This window comes from Scyliorhinus torazame, chromosome 2, assembly GCF_047496885.1.
Source record: "Scyliorhinus torazame isolate Kashiwa2021f chromosome 2, sScyTor2.1, whole genome shotgun sequence".
Lineage (NCBI taxonomy): Eukaryota > Metazoa > Chordata > Chondrichthyes > Carcharhiniformes > Scyliorhinidae > Scyliorhinus > Scyliorhinus torazame.
Genome location: NC_092708.1, coordinates 132290167 through 132305981, shown reverse-complemented (window position 1 = coordinate 132305981; position 15815 = coordinate 132290167). Strand labels below are relative to the sequence as shown.

At 41.6% G+C, this 15815-nt stretch overlaps 1 protein-coding gene across 1 annotated transcript in view; it reads left to right on the top strand.

The window, feature by feature from the left end:
* The window catches only part of ttn.2 (titin, tandem duplicate 2), a 415239-nt gene that overhangs the window by 268462 nt on the left and 130962 nt on the right, over positions 1-15815 (top strand). Inside the window, exons 152-166 of the mRNA XM_072477296.1 lie at positions 80-343; positions 447-586; positions 823-949; positions 1138-1404; positions 1626-1892; positions 2005-2271; positions 2453-2592; positions 2695-2821; positions 3465-3607; positions 4128-4251; positions 4361-4627; positions 4746-4843; positions 13743-13911; positions 14012-14278; positions 14372-14638. Coding sequence (XP_072333397.1) covers positions 80-343; positions 447-586; positions 823-949; positions 1138-1404; positions 1626-1892; positions 2005-2271; positions 2453-2592; positions 2695-2821; positions 3465-3607; positions 4128-4251; positions 4361-4627; positions 4746-4843; positions 13743-13911; positions 14012-14278; positions 14372-14638 — 2934 coding nt within the window. The remainder of the gene's footprint in view (positions 1-79; positions 344-446; positions 587-822; positions 950-1137; positions 1405-1625; positions 1893-2004; positions 2272-2452; positions 2593-2694; positions 2822-3464; positions 3608-4127; positions 4252-4360; positions 4628-4745; positions 4844-13742; positions 13912-14011; positions 14279-14371; positions 14639-15815) is intronic.

The window sequence follows — 15815 nt, the reverse complement described above, 5'->3', positions numbered from 1 at the left end:
TGAAAAGTTTTAAATATTAACAGACCGTGAGACTCATTTTCTTCAGGCAGAACATTAGCTGTTTGTCTCTCTTCCACAGAGGCTGATCCGTACTTCACTGTGAAACTGCAAGATTATACTGCTATCGAGAAAGATGAAGTCATTCTCGAATGTGAAGTCAGCAAGGACGTGCCAGTAAAATGGATGAAGGATGGCAAGGACATTGTGGCGTCAAAGACTGTTTCCATGAAAGTTGTTGATAAACGCCGTATTTTGGCGATCAAAAAAGTTGAAAATAAAGACAAGGGTGACTATGAATGTGACTGTGGAACTGACAAGACCAAGGCCACCTTGAATATTGAAGGTATTGTTGTTCTGAATGAATATAAGTATATTCTTCAAAAATTCTAAAGTAATGTTCTTTCCAAGCATGCAGTTTAAACTGCCATTTTTAATATTGTTTGCAGCTCGCATCATCAAGATAGTGCACCCATTGCATGGTGTAGAAATATTTGAAGGTGAAACTGCGCACTTTGAAGTGGAGATCTCAGAAACTGATGTACATCCTCAATGGAAGCTGAAGGGTGAAACTTTATTAATGTCACCTGTAAGTTGTTTTCTTAATTTAGTTCAAAATTAAAATTTCTGCCATCATCTTGGAATTATTTGATAGTAAATAATTTAACCCAGAACTGTGTTAATTTATTAAAACAGCCATTATAAAACTTCCTTCCTAATAATGTTCAAGAGCCTGTATAGTTGTCCCTGAAGAAGATTTTTGGGATAAGTTTTCTAAAAATGAACATCAATCGAAAATATCTTGGGTTATTTTTGTATTGGCAGCAATGTGAGATTGTCGAAGATGGCAAGAAACACATTCTTACCCTCTACAATTGCAAGCTGAGTGATTCTGGAGAGATTTCATTCCAGGCTGCTAATGCTAAGTGTGCAGCTAATCTGAAAGTCAAAGGTAATTTTAAATTCATTTGGAAGAATTTTTTATTTTTTTTCTGGAATTTGAATAATTACAATTCTGGCTAGTAATTTAGTTCCTTGGTTCCTTTAAATGCTATGTGTGATTTCCATATGCTACACATGCATAATATATACGCCTATCTGGATAATTAACTTTTTTTTCCTTCCTACACCCCCATTCAGAAATTCCACTGACCTTCATTGTACCGCTTAATGATGTGAAAGTGTATGAGAAAGATGAAGCAAAGTTTGAATGTGAAGTGTCCAGAGAGCCCAAAACTTTCCGTTGGCTAAAAGGAACTGAGGAGATTAAACCGAGTGATAAATTTCAAATTTTAGCAGAAGGGACAAAACATGCATTGGCAGTTAAACAAGCTGCATTTGATGATGAGGCAAAATATATGTTTGAAGCAGAGGACAAGAGGACAACTGGCAAACTGATTATCCAAGGCAAGTGAAAGGAGCAAAACAGCAATATATTAATTCGCAGATAAGCTGTTTTCTTGTTAAGGCGGCTTAAATTTGATTACAGTAAGAAGCCTTACAACACCAGGTTAAAGTCCAACAGGGTTATTTGGAATCACTAGCGTTCACAATGCAGCTTCTTCATCAGGTGAGTGTACAAGATAGTAAACAAGACGAAATTTGATTAAAAATTCCATTCTTTGCAGGCATTCGACTTGAATTCACCAAACCTCTTGAAGACCAGACTGTGAAGGAGCGTGAAACTGCAGAATTTGTAGCTGAACTTTCTCATGACAACATACCAGTTGTGTGGTACAAAAATGACACACGCCTGCATCCAAGTAGGACAGTATCTATGAAAGACGAGGGTAAAGTCCATTCCATCACGTTCAAAGATGTGACCATCGATGATACTTCCCTCATCAAAATTGAAGCTATGGCTAAAGGTTCGGAAGCCAAACTTACTGTAATCGGTGAGTATTGTATATGGAAACACGTGAATTATTTTTGCTAACCAAACTTTGAAACAATGCATTAATTGTTTGAAATTTCTTTCTAATTTACCTCTTTTTATGATTTTCTTAGAGGGTGACCCATATTTTATTAGCAAACTGCAGGATTATACAGCTGTAGAAAAAGATGAAGTTATCTTCCAGTGCGAGGTCAGTAAAGCTGCTGCTCCAGTTAAGTGGTTTAAGGATGGCAAAGAACTGATTCCTTCAAAGAATATTCAGATTAAAATTGATGGGAAGAAGCGCATATTGGTTATTAGAAGGGCTCAGAAGAATGACCAGGGACAATATTCATGTGACTGTGGCTCTGACAACACATCAGCCAAACTAAACATTGAGGGTAAGAGTAATTAAATGTCATCTTTTTGATAGCATTTAGAATAACCCAATGTCCTGTGTTCTTTGTACCTGTTTATTATGGCAACTCAACTTGCATTTTTAGTAAATTAGATGATTTTATTTTAAATTATTAGTAATGTGCCTTTCCTGGACAATAACATTTTTACATTATTTTGCTTCAGAACGTGATATTAAGATATTACGTCCACTGTACAGTGTTGAAGTCACAGAAACAGAAACTGCTCGTTTCGAGACTGAAATTTCTGAAGAAGATGTACACGGCAACTGGAAGCTGAAGGGGGAGAATTTGCATTCATCTCCTGTAAGTTTTAACATTAGAGAATTGCTGAGGTTTTTCTCTATTTCTTTCTCTCCGTCTTCCTTCCTTAGAAGTTTAACATTTTAAAATGTCTTCATAATTTAGGACATTGAGATTAAAAAGGAAGGCACAAAACATTTTCTTATACTGTACAATGTGCGCATGGATCAAGCTGGTGAAGTTGATTTCCAGGCTGCCAATGCCAAAACCAGTGCCCATTTGAGAGTCAAAGGTAAACCTGCTTAATATCGTAGACCTGGAATGTTATTAGCCAAGAAATTGCACTTATGAAACTCGTTAAGACATTTTGGCACTTTATTGTGGATTTATATTTCCCTGCATCTTATGAATATCCAGAACAATCTGTCCTACAATGATGGTTTCCATTGCAAATTACTGTAGCATTACAAAATCATTGATCTGACCACTGAATTTATAATGATAGAGGGTTACATTGTTTGCAGTTTAAAGTAGAGAGTTGCTGTGTTTACTATTTTGATACTGAATATACCCCAAGTCTACATTTCTGGCGACTGCTAAAAGACTGATGGATGGGTGGATGGAATCGGGCTGTTGCTAAACACATAGCTGTGTAAGCAATCAGATCCACCAATAATTTTGGATGCATTGGTCCTTAAGTAGAAATGCGGACAACCACTATAAGCAGATTGAATGATACAGGTCAAGTTTTCTGTATTACTCTTCAGGAAATAAAATGTGGAAATACAGATTTTGAATTCACCCGTTACTTTTCCAGCCAGCCCTTGGTCATCTGGGTAGTTGAATAGCCACAGTCTGCTGGGACAGCTGAAATGCATCTTTACATTCAATTTTCTTGAGACTAACGGGCACTCCCATCTCTTTTGCATTCAAAGCTCGAGTGATCAGTTTACTTCGGCCACTCAAGGATGTGACAGTAACCGCTGGAGATTCAGCTACTTTTGAATGTGAACTTTCATATGAAGGAATTGAAGTGCAATGGTTTCTGAAGAACAAGTTACTTGAGCCCAGTGAAAAAGTATGCTTATAAGTACTAAAATGATGCTAATATCCATGAGCTCAATGTGCATGATTGGCTGCACTAGGCAAAGCAACCTTTGTTTTTCAAGCTTAGAAAAATGTAGTAATGGAACTATTAATTGTTGATTATCAAAACCATGATTTTGCAAAACCAAATAACACTAATGAAAATATCCATGATAAACATATTCACTTTCAATTATCTGAACTTTATATTATCAAGAAAAAAAAGACCAGGCTAGATTGAAATTGAAATAAAGCATGAGAAATTTTGAAAATTAAACAATATTAAATTGATTATAATTTCTTAGTATTTTGCAACAGTTAAATTGTATCACTGTCTTTTCAGATGTCAGGTTTACCTCACTTCTTAAAAGTAGGAAAAGATAGTTTGTATCAAAATGTGATTGTTGTTTGAACTGGACAATTGCCTTATTATCATTTTTATTACTTCAAACACGACTTGAATAATCATAAAGTGAATTTCTTTGTGATGTAAAATTCTTATTTTGCATCAGGTTGTTACACGCGCTGAAGGCAGAGTGCACACTTTCACCCTTCGAGAAGTCCAGTTGGATGAGGCTGGTCAAGTCAAACTCACTGCTAAAGACTTTGCAACATCTGCTAAGCTTATTGTTAAAGGTGTGTAATGCAGCATGCTAATTAAATAATGTATTTTCTTTCCAAAACAATATATTTGGCAATGTATTTTATGATTACTGTGCTGAATTTTCATTTAAATCTTTTAAAGAGCCACCAGTTGAATTCACTAAACCTCTGGTGGACCAGACAGTTGAAGAAGAAGCCACTGCTACATTGGAATGTGAAGTGTCCAGAGAGAATGCCAAAGTTATATGGCTTAAAGATGGAAAAGAAATTCATAAAAACAAGAAATATGATATAATTGCTGATGGGAGAGTTAGAAAGCTTATTATCCATGACTGCAAACCTGAAGATGCCAAAACATATACTTGTGATGCCAAAGACTTCAAGACTTCCTGCTTCCTTACAGTGGAACGTAAGTAAAATAGTGTGCAATGTTTAACCAAAACATTTTGTTACCATGCTCAGAGCTTCATTGATGAAACTATATTCGAGGTCTTTTCTCTGCCAGTAAGACTTTGTTTCTTTCACAGCTCCTCATGTTGAATTTACAAAGCCCCTCACCGATCTTGAGGTGAAAGAAAAAGAAGTGGCCAAATTTGTGTGTGAAATTTCACGCGAGAATGCAAAGGTATGCTTTTTGCTTAAATCATTGTATCAGTTTTTTATTTTTGAATTTTCCTTTTATGATGAAAATTAAAACCCAATCATTTCAATTTGTGCAAAGTGATGGGTTAGATTACAAATCTCACTTTACATATGTTTTCACCTTTAATAGTTGCATGGTAAGTTTATAATTAATGAGCCTTCATGGTGAAATAAATGATATTGTACATTTTCCTGCACAATGGTCTCTCCCTTCCTATCGGGTCTGAAAATTAATCAATTTCCAGAATTTCCATTTTTCCTGGGGTTACTTATATCCACAAGGTGACTAATCCTCATTTTCCCCTGCACATGTGCAGGTGGTCGGTGCCAAATTGTACACGCATGACCTCGTAACAGCTCTGGAACTCTCCTGGACCCAAACCTTCATGCCAATTGCCCTCAACAAGACTCTTAGCCCAAGCTTTCTTTGTCAGCTCCATCCCATATACCAACCTCACGACCACACTTTCTGCCTCAGTCCCAGTCCCCCTAATGTTAGTTTGCATTTCCACAACCTTATAATAGCCTGGGAACTCCAGTGTTTCTCCAAGAATACAGGATATCATTGTCCTGCTCTTCTGACTACAAGACGCTCAGACTCAAATGTGCCTTTCAACGCTGTCCATCAGTAGCTTGGACATTTGTGACTAATAGTACAGCTTCAGATTTCTCAGGTCTTTTCTACCCTTATAACAATCCATCGTGCTCCGCCTAATGTAATTGTAACTCACTGACTGGAAACCAAAGAAGCTTATTCTTTGAGGATAAGGGATAAACCTTTTAGGACTGGTGAGGAGAAATTTCTTCACCCAGAGAGTGGTGAATCTGTGGAATTCACTACCCCAGAAAGTAGTTAAGGAGAAAAGGTTGTTTAATTTCAAGAAGGAATTAGATACTGCTCTTGGGGCTAAAGGGATCAAGGGAGGAGGGGGTGGGAGGGGAGAAGGCGGGATCAGGATATTGAACTTGATGATCAGCCATGATCATGATGAAATGGCGGAGCAGAATCCAAGGGCCGAATGGTCTCCACCTGTTTCATTTTCTATGTATATTTCTGCCACCAGAATTGCATGATTGCTGAACCAATCAATCAACATGTACTAATATAAAAATTTCTATTAGAACCTCTCGTCGGATCTGTAAAATTGTGTGTGCACTATATTTCGTACATTTATAGATAGAAAGATTTCAGTTCACTAATGCCCTTCAGACATGGAAACTTGAAATTCCTATCAGTCCCTAAATAAGGGGCTTAAGGGTAGTCATGACAGGAGAGCTTGCACCCATAATATGCTTCTCATATGTGATGTGGCAAATCATGGAAGCTTCAGCAGTCTCTGGCGACCATATGTGCAGGATGTGTTCAAGTACAGCTTGAATGGTAGCACAGTGGTTAGCACAATTGCTTCACAGCGCCAGGGTCCCCGGATCGATCCCGGCTTGGGTCACTGTCTGTGCGGAGTCTGCACATTCTCCCCGTGTCCGCGTGAGTTTCCTCCGGGTGCTCCGATTCCCTCCCACAGTCCAAAGATGTGTAGGTTAGGTGGATTGGCCATGATAAATTGCCCTTGGGTGAGAAAGGATTGCTGAGTTACGGCACAGGGTGGAGGTGTGGGCTTAAGTAGGGTGCTCTTTCCAAGAGCTGGTGCAGAGTCGATGGGTCGAATGGCCTCCTTCTGCACTGTAAATTCTATGATACTGGCAGTTCAGAGTTGGAGCTGAGAGTGGATTCATTGTGAAGCATCTGCAATGGATAGCACGTTCAGTGAGGTGGCCACACCGCAGGTGAAGATTGAACAGGCAGAAAGGGCATAGGTGAACATCAGGCAGAGTAGGCAAAGGCAGGTGGTGCAGGAGTCTTCTGTGGCCAACCCCCTTTCCAACAGGTGTAGCATTTTAGATACTGTTGGGAAGATTACTCCACAGGAGAAAGTAGTGGCAGCCAGTTTCAGGGCACCAGCGGTGCATCTACTTCACAAGAGGGGAGAAGGAAGAACAGCAAGGATACAGTAGTAGGGGATTCAATTGTAAGGGGAACAGATGGGCGTTTCTTTGGCCACAGAAGAAACTCTTAGAAGGCATTTTGCCTCCCTGGTGCCAGGATCAGGGCATACTGAAGGGGGAGAGCAAACAGTCAGATATTGTGGGGCATATTAGTACCAATGATATGTGCAGAAAAAGGGATGAGGTCCTGCAAACAGAATTCAAGGAGCTAGGAAGTAGATTAAAAAACAAGACCCATTAGGGAATAATCACTGGATCACTTCCGATGTCATGTGCTATTGAGTATAGAAATAGGAGGTTAGTTCAGATGAATGCATGGCTGGCGGAATGGTGCAGCAGCAAGGCCTTTAGATTTCTGGGGCATTGGGACCATTTTTGGGGACGGCGGGACCTGTACATAGTGGACAGGTTGTACCTAAAGCAAAATAGGTCCAGTTTCCTGGCAGGGAGGTTCTCTAGTGCTGTTAGTTAAACTAGCTTGGCAGGGGGGTGGGATCCTAAAAGGTTCAGCAATGGGAGGTGCATACCCAAAATTAGCAGAGACAGCAAATGAATCAGGAAGCCATTGAAGTCCTGGAGCAGTTATGTCACAAAGTAGTTTGGCAAGATTGGATGGTGTTTATTTAATGCAAGGAATCTGACGGACAAGGCAGGTGAGTTGAGGACATAAATTAAAACATTTCGGTATAATGTCATTGCTGTCACTGAGACATGGTTGTGAGAAAGGCAGAATTGACAGCTCAATATTCCGGGATATAGGATCTTCAGGCAAGACAGGGCTGGAGGTAAAAGAGGAAGGGATTTCACAATTTTGATCAGGGAATCAATTACAGCAGTAAGGAGGAACAACATCTTCAAAGGCTTTTCAAATGAAGCATTATGGGTTGAATTTAAAAACCAAAAAGGATCAATCACATTGCTGGGAGTGTTCTATAGGCCCCCTAACTGTCTAAGAGAAATAGAAGAGCAGATAAGGACACCAGCGGCACAGTGGTAATGTCATGGCAGGGAGATATTAGGAACTTGAGTCCAAGATGTAGCAGGCAATTTAGTGGTTAAACAGACTGAGGGAAAAGACTGTTAGCAGCAGAGTCAGAGAGAAATGCCCACAGCCTGGGTTACCGTGTCCCATTCAGACTTAACCTTGTTAGTTGGAAATCACAGGATTCCCCGGTTCAACCAGGATGATTTCTCAAGATCCATTGTCATTCAGGACAACCTTATTTTACTAGCCAAAAGCCCATTACAGAGTCGTATGACCTATTTGTCTGTCAATGGAAAGTTAGTTCCATATAAATAGCATAACTCTGTTCTTGTGTGCAAACAGGAGTGGGAAATCAGCCAAGAAAGCAATGATAGATTCAAGTCTGGCCACCTCAGGGAGAACCATTGTTTGAGGGGGTGGGCGGAGATTAGAGAGAGAGAAATAATGCTGTTTTGAACAGTTAGAGCAGAAGGCTGTAGAACAAGAGCATAGAAGTCATGAAAGTTGCTCTCGAGGCAGGTTTTACAGGCTTTGGAAAATGTTCTAAACAAATGTCCCTAACAGAAGAAAAGTGCTTTGTAAGGGCACATGTTCCTTTGTGACAGTGGAGAGATGCATGTTCTGTTACAGAGGTGTTTAATGGGAATTAGGGTGTTAAGATTACGAAACTGCTTGCAATCTATTTGTGCTAGAGCTGAAGGAAAAGTTTAAAAATTGTTTTTTTTTAATAAGGTTTGTTTATAAAATAACCACGCCCTATTTCTTATTATTACTCCTGGAACAAATGGATCTTTCCGCCCAGCGTTAAAACTTAATAGTTATGCCATCTGGTCCAGTCTTTTAGCCACTGTTGAGAGCTGACCAGGCATCCGTAACAGTTTAGCACTGCTGCCTCACAGTGCCAGGGACCCGGATTCAATTCCAGCCTTGGGTGACTGTGTGGAGGTTGCACTTTCCCCCGTGTCTGCGTGGGTTTCTTCTGGGTACACCGGTTTCCTCCCAGAGTCCAAAGTATGTAGGTTTGGTGGATTGGCCAAGGTTCACTACCCCTTAGTGTCCACAGGTGTGCAGGTTAGGTGGGGTTATGGGTTTAGGGATGGCGGGGGGGGGGGGGGGGGGGGGGGAATGGGTCTAGGTAGGGTACTCTTTCAGAGGGCCAGTGCAGACTGGATAGACTGAATGACCTCCTGCACTGTAGCAATTCTATGGTTCTAAAGTTCTATATGGAGGCAGATTTTAGAGAAGTGTAAACGTAATAGGGTAGTGATAGTGTTGGATTTGAACTCTCCCAACATTAACAGGGACAGTCATAGTGTGAAAGGTTCAGAGGGAGTGGAATTCTTAAAATGTGTCTGGGTGAAATTTTTAAGCCTGTATGTAGAAAATCCTATAAGAGAGGGGATGGTCCCGGCAACAAAGCCGGGCGAGTAGTTGAAGTATCAGTGGGGCGAGGCACAGTGGTTAGCACTGCTGCCTCATGGCTCTGAGGACCTGGGTGCGATCCCAGCCCTGAGTCACTGTCTGTTTGGAGTTTGCATATTCTCCCCGTGTCTGCGTGAGTCTCACCCTCACAACCCAAAGATGTGCAGGGTAGGTGGATTGGCTATGCTAAATTGGCCCTTAATTGGAAAGAAAAGAATTGGGCATTTAAATTTTTACAAAGTATCAGTGGGGGAGCATTTTTCAGAGAGCCAGAATAATAATAATAGCAATAGCAATGGAAAGCACAAAGGAGAGAGGATAAGGTTAGAATAAGGGAGGCTAAGAGGAAGCATGAGGAAAGGATTGCAGGCTGTGCTATAACAAACAGCAAAATATTCTTCAAACATATTAATGGTAAAAGATTAATGAAGGATAGAGTGGGGCCCATAAGGGAAAAGCGAGGTAAACTGCTCACTGAAGCGGAGGGTATGGCAGTGGTACTAAATGATGACTTTGCTTCTGTCTTTACCAAATTAGAAGATGGTGACAATGGCCCAATTGAAAAGGTGGGTTTTAGGCAACTGAGCAGTATAGTGATAGATAAAGACAAGATGCTAAATAGGTTGGCAGCACTCCATTAGAGAAGTCGCCAGGCCCGGGTGGGATGATTCCTAGATTGTTGAGAGAGAGGTAAGAGAACAAATTGCGGAGCCGTTGACAGAAATGTTCTCAGCCTCTCTGAGCACAGGATTAGTTCCGAGCATTGGAGGATTGCAAATATGACACCTTTGTTTAAGAATGGAGCAAAGAATAACCCAGGGAACTACAGACCTGTCAGCTTGACACCAATAGTGGGGAAACTGATGGAGGCCATAATACGGGATGAGGTAAATATACACTTAGAGAAAAATAAGGTGATACTAGAGGGTCAACATGGCTTTGGCAAGGGCAGGTCATGTCTGATTTAATTGAGTTCTTTGACGAGGTGACACAGGCTTTGGATGAAGGTAGTGCCGTGGATATATATTTGGACTTTCAGAAAGCATTTGATACAGTGCTACATGGCAGGTTGGTTAGCAAATTAAAAACATTTGGGATTGATGGGTCCTTGGTAGCATGGATTTGACGTTTACTAAGAGATAGAAAACAGTTATAGATGGGCATTTCTCAGACAGGAGTCGAGTTGAAAGTGGTATTCCCCGGGGCTCAGTGTTGGGACCCTTGCTTTTTCTGGTTTATATAAATGATTTATAAGTGGGTGCTGAGGGCAAGATCTCTAAATTTACAGATGAACTTTAAAGGGAGCACAGGAGCAGAGGGACCTCGGGCTCAAGTGTATAATTCTCAGAAAGTGGCCAGGCAAGTTGAAACAGTTGTTAAGAAGGCTTATAGGATCCTTGGGTTTATAAATAGAGGCATAGACTATATAAGCAAGGAATTAATGCTACACCTCTACAAATCATTGGTCAGACCACATTTGGAATAATATGTTCAGTTCTGGACACCTTATTTAAGGAAGGTTGTTAAAGCCCTGGAGAGAGTGCAGAGGAGATTTACTCGAATGATACCAGGAATGAGGAATTTTAGATACAAGGAAAGATTGGAGAAATTGGGCTTGTTCCTCTTGAAGCAGAGAAGATTAAAAGGTCACGTCACTGAGGTGTTCAAAATTATGAACAATTTCGACAGGGTAAATAAGGATATTCAGGACGATTTTCCGAGCCCCACGCCGGGCCGGAGAATCGCCACAACCACGCCACAACGCCCCGACGCCGGCACGCGATTCTCCGAGGTGCGGAGAATTGGCGCCATTTGCACCGGCGCGTTTGGCGTGTACTGGCCGCGGGCTGCTGGAATCGGCGGGGCCGTCGATTCTCCGGCCCGGATGGGCCGAGCGGCTGCACCGATACGACAGAGTCCCGCTGGCGCCGTTCACCCCTGGTCACTGCCAGCGGGAACTCTGTGGGAATGGTCCGGGGGGGGGGGGGAGACGGGGACTCCTTCACCGGGGCGGCCTCTGATGGGGTCTGGCCCGTGATAGGGGCCCAGCGATCGGCGGGCCGCCCCACCCCCCACCCCCACCCCCGGGCATAATTTCTGGCGCGGCCGGCCCCTGAACACCGACCCCATGTTGGGTCGGGGCCGGTGCGCGTAAGAAGTCCCCCGCGCATGCGCAGGACGGCGCAGGCGCACATTTGGCACCGCGTAAGGATGTTGGAGCGGCGTGAACCGCTCCAGCACCGTGCTGGCCCCCTGTGGGGGCAAGAATCCGTCGTGCCCTGGCCCAGTTCGCGCTATCGTGAAAGCGACGGCGCGAACATTTGGGCCCAATATTGGAGAATCACTCCCATTCTGTTGCCACTATTTGGCATGTCCGTGACTAGGGGTGACAACATCAAAATGGTCAGCATGAAAGCTGGGAGTGAGATGAAGAGAAACTTCTTTACTCAGAGTGTTGGGGTTTGGACTGCGCTGCCTGGGAGAGCGGTGGAGGTGAATTCAATAGGAGGTTTCAAAAGAGGGCAGAATATATATTTGAAAGTGATGAATGTAGGGGGCTACGGAGATAGATTGCTTTGGTGATTTGTATTTGACTGGCGCCGATGCTTTGGGCCAAAGGACATTTGATGTGCTGTAGACCTCTAAAACTCTCACAAAATGTTGTTGATTCTTAATACTCTGAAGTGACCTTGCAAACCTTTTAGTTTTAAAACAATCAGAACAAAACAGGGCAATAAGAGAAGTATAAGAAATATTTGCCTCGACCCAGTCAACAGGTCAGGCCAACCTCAGGCACCCAAACCAGTCAACCCTAAAAAAAACACATTTTGCAGACCTCTGGGAACTGAAAGTGTTCAATCATCATGCTGTGTATATCTTAACACATTCCCAGTAGTCTCAATTCTGGTAGATCTCTATAGTGAGCAGAAGCATAGTTGTAATGTTGCTAAACTGGTAATCCAGAGGCTAGGACTGATATTCCAGAGAAATGGGGCTGGAATTCCCCAGCAATAAGCATTCCCACTGCTGGAACAGGAAGCCGGTTCGAAACCCATGCATTGACTGAGTCACCACAAATGAGAAAGGCACACTCTACCCTGTCCTCCTCAATGACATCTGGCAACTTACGAACTGGGAGTCCTGTCCCACCAACTAGCCAAACAATATCCTAACATAGTCATTCTCAGCGAATCATACTTTACAGCCAATGTCTGACACCTCCATCACCATTCATGGTTATTCTCTGCCCCACAAGCAGAACAAACCCATCAGGGGTGATGTACAATGGTATAGAGTCAGGAAGGAGTAGCTGTGAGAGTCCTCGATATTGACTCCAGACTGGATGGCATCAGGTCAAACATGGACAAGGGAACTTCCAGTTGATTACCACCTACAGCCGAAAAATCAGTAATGCTTCATGTTGAAGATCAATTCAAAGAAGCTCTGAGGGTAGCGAGGGCACTGAATGAAGCTAAGAATATAACCTTGCCAATATCCTATTTCTTTTGAAGTTATATAGTAGCTTGTGATTTACTCAGGGCATGACATAGAATTACACAGAATCTACAGCACCAAAACAGTCGATACCAATGTTCATACTCCAAACCTCCTCCCACTCTATTTCATCCATCTGATCCTCATCCAACCAGATCATATCCTACTGTTCCTTTCTCCCTGGTAAACTTACTTAGTTATCCTTTAACTGCATCTATGCCATTCAGATGCTTCACTACAAAGCCAGAAAGACTATCTTCTCAGACACTGATTTAGACAAGAAAGGCTTTTTGCATTATCAGATATGACCATTAATAGTCTCCCTCCAGATCAATGATTATATTCCACAGAACCTACCCAAATATACCTGGAAATATTGAGCACCTCGCCACATTCATCTCTGCAAATGCAGCATCTGCGCTTAATCAAAAAGACAACATGATATTTGCTGTTACTTCGGTAAGGAAATTCCAAGAATTTGGATAGGGTGGCACAGTGGTTAGCACTGCTGCCTCACAGCGCCAGTGACCCGGGTTCGAATCCGACCTCGGGTGATTGCCTGAGCTGAGTTTGCAGTTTCTCCCCGTGTCTGCATGAGTTTCCTCCCATAGTCCAAAAATGTGCAGGTTAGGTGGATTGGCAGGCTAAATTGTCCCTTAATGTCCAAAAGGTTAGGTGAGGTTACGGAGTTACAGGGAGTTGAGCCTCAGTGGGGGGCTCTTTCGGAGGGTCGGTGCAGACTCAGTGGATCAAATGGCCTCTTTCTGCACTGTAGGAATTCTATGATGATTCTATGATGCAGTGCCTCTTTGAGCTAACTAACTCTATTAGCACCAGCATGTTAGACTCCAACTTTCCACAGTCAGATTTGCCAAACATCTTTCTACCAAGTAATAAACTTGTTTCACATACTGTTTAAAAAAAAGATTTATAAAATTATCCTGAGCAAGACATTGTGGATTTTCTTTTATTTTAGGTTCGTTGGTTTAAGGATGGTGTTGAAGTACGAAAAGGCAAAAAGTATGACATTGTTGCCAAAGGTGTGGAGAGAATGCTTATCATTCACAAAAGCAGCTTTGATGATGAAGCTGAATATGAATGTGATGCAAGGACAGCTAAAACTTCTGGATTGCTTACAGTTTTAGGTAATCAATCAGATCAGAGTGGTGCATAGTTTTATCTTTCAGATACATGTTTTAGATGTTATTGATCATTTGTGCTTACATATGATGTCATGTTTTGCAGAAGAGGATGCTGTCTTTACGAAGAACCTTGCAAATGCAGATGTTACTGAAACAGATAGCATTAGATTAATTTGTGAAGTTTCGAAACCAAATGCTGATGTAAGATGGTACAAGGGAGATACGGAGTTGCCTGAAATTGGTCAATATGAACAGCTTGCAGATGGCAGAAGGCGAATTTTAATAATTCAGAACACTAACCCAGATAATACTGGCGAATATAATTGCAGACTTCCAACTGCTCGGACTTCATGTGAATTGAAAGTTCATGGTATGTACTGTGGTCTATTCTGATATGAATTTGTTTATTACAGCCATGTCTTAACTTTGCCCAATATAATTTATCCTCTTAATTTTATTACAGAACTGGCAGCAGAGTTTATCTCTAGACCACAGAACCTGGAAGTGGTAGAAGGAGATAAAGCAGAGTTTGTCTGTTCGGTATCAAAAGAGACCTATGAAGTGAAATGGCTTAAAGGTGACAAAGAGCTTAAATCAGATGATAAATATGAAATCATATCTGATGGCAAAAAACGAATGCTCATTGTCAAGGACTCCATACCAAATGATGAAGGAACTTATGCTGCCATGATTGGTACCTCAAAAGCACCAGCAGAACTGACAGTTATTGGTAGGTCATACAAACTAAATCGTATGTGTACAAAAGGATTTATAGTAAATAGAAGAATTACATGTGCACAGTCAAATACATTGAATATTGCTGAAAAGGCAGACAAGTTTCCGAAGCTTATTGTTCATCAAGAATACCGAATTTCAAACAATCATTTGAAATTTGGCATTCTTGTGTTTGTTCTGATGAGTGGAAAACAAAAAGCTTCAGCCCTGTCTTTCCTTCAGCAATATTCTATGATTCTATGAATATTGAAGTTCTGTACTACCAAACAACTGTATCAAATTATATTTTAATTGAATTATTAAAAAGAAAAATCTAAAAGCGGACACTAACTCCCATCATCTTGCAAAAGCGGGAGCTGTAATAGGTTGGGATGGTGCATATAATACACCATTTCTCTGAGCTTCCTGCTGGGTGGCTGAGGCGCCTGTTTGAATTAAGCCATGATAATTTAACTAAATCAGTGTACTATTTCCGATGGTGGCTGGTCAGTCCAGTTGGCTGGCATGCGGTTCAGAATAACACCAACAACACTGGTTTGATTCTCATTCTGCCCAAGGTAACTTGGACCTGCCTCCTTGCTCAACTCTTGAGAGAGGAAGACAATTGCAAACCATGACTGACAAGAAGTATCAAGAAAATGGGTCAGGATAAAGCATCAGCTGACATGAACCAATGACTTGCCAAGACCACACATCACAACATTTCCTACAGAGGACATTGATGCCATTTTAACTGCCTGCTGGCACGGCAATGGCTGCTCCATTCATCTTCATTCTAGCTGGATTGAGATGACCATTTAAGGCCTGCATGCCTATTAATAAAATCCAGCCCTCAAAATGGGCACTATCAGTTGGTTGGGCAATGGGCAGCTAGCAGATTTCTAAAAACAGTCCTCGGTGTAACATTCTTGGTGTATTTCAGACATTCTTTAAGGTGTTCTTTTCCTTGACTGTCCATAAATAATTCAAGAATGTGCAAATATCAGGTCAAAGCAAGTTTGTTTTAATTTTGCAAGACTGATATTAATGCTACACATCTGAGAATTCTCATTCCCTTTCTGTGATTTTCAGGTTGCTGCAAATGGGAAAGAGGCGCTAAAATCAGCAGGGGGTTATTAAAGAGTGCTATTCTTTTGTCTTCTTTGGAGTAGAACATTTATTTCAGGATTATG